This window comes from Arachis ipaensis, chromosome B07, assembly GCF_000816755.2.
Source record: "Arachis ipaensis cultivar K30076 chromosome B07, Araip1.1, whole genome shotgun sequence".
Lineage (NCBI taxonomy): Eukaryota > Viridiplantae > Streptophyta > Magnoliopsida > Fabales > Fabaceae > Arachis > Arachis ipaensis.
Genome location: NC_029791.2, coordinates 10,384,819 through 10,385,671, shown reverse-complemented (window position 1 = coordinate 10,385,671; position 853 = coordinate 10,384,819). Strand labels below are relative to the sequence as shown.

The following is an 853-nucleotide window of genomic DNA, read 5'->3' as shown; positions in this document are numbered from 1 at the left end:
GATTATCAACTCAATTAAACTAATTATCGAATAGAATATCAAGGATTTCAACACTGACATTAATTTTCATTCACTAAAATTCTAAATTGGATCAGAATTACTCGTTAAGAGTACGTTGTCCAATAAAAACTTCACTCTGAACAAAAAAGTGTTCCATTTGACGGATTTATCTAATAATTGATTCATAATATTACTACCCTACATGTATGTCAAGAATAATCCACCAAAGTATATTCGTTGAAATACAAAATACATGTTGAAAATAATAGATAATGATTGATTTGGCTACTGAATTTGAGCATAGCATTTTTTATATAATCTATAATCTTTCATGTACTTTTGTAAATTTTATTACAGTACTAAGTAAGAAGTAAGAATAACTGAACAAAAGGAAATTAAACATTAAATTATGTAACTAACCATAACTAATTAATTAAAACCCAACCTTAGTTCCTCTCTTGGGGCCAATTGGAGGTGGCTTTGGTTTCGGAACAGCAGCAGCTTCACCTTCAGCCGGTGGTGTTGCAGTTGCAGGTGCAGCAGAAGCAGCAGCAGCTTCGTCTTCAGCCTTCACAACAAGCCTGTTAAAAGAACCACCATTGTTGTTGTTGTTGAACCTTGAAGGGAACATCACTGTAGAAGTGACTCTCGAAGAGGAAGACGAAGAGATTACGTTGCCGGCTGACAGCACAAATCCAGATGCAGCTGATGCCATGTTGCAACTAGCCATAACTATCTGAGTTCAATTGAATTGCTCTCTTTCTTTCTCTTCTTTGTATCTCTCTGCTGATAATGGTTGATAAGTGTGATGACAAAGGAAGCAAAAATAATATTGAGAGACTTGGAAAGAAGG

General features: G+C 34.9%; 1 protein-coding gene across 1 annotated transcript in view; it reads right to left on the bottom strand.

Annotated features, from left to right (window-relative positions):
* Nucleotides 1-853, bottom strand: part of LOC107609726 (photosystem I reaction center subunit IV B, chloroplastic) — a 1,671-nt gene extending 818 nt beyond the window's left edge. Inside the window, exon 1 of the mRNA XM_016311743.2 lies at nt 446-853. Coding sequence (XP_016167229.1) covers nt 446-730 — 285 coding nt within the window. The 5' untranslated portion in view covers nt 731-853. The remainder of the gene's footprint in view (nt 1-445) is intronic.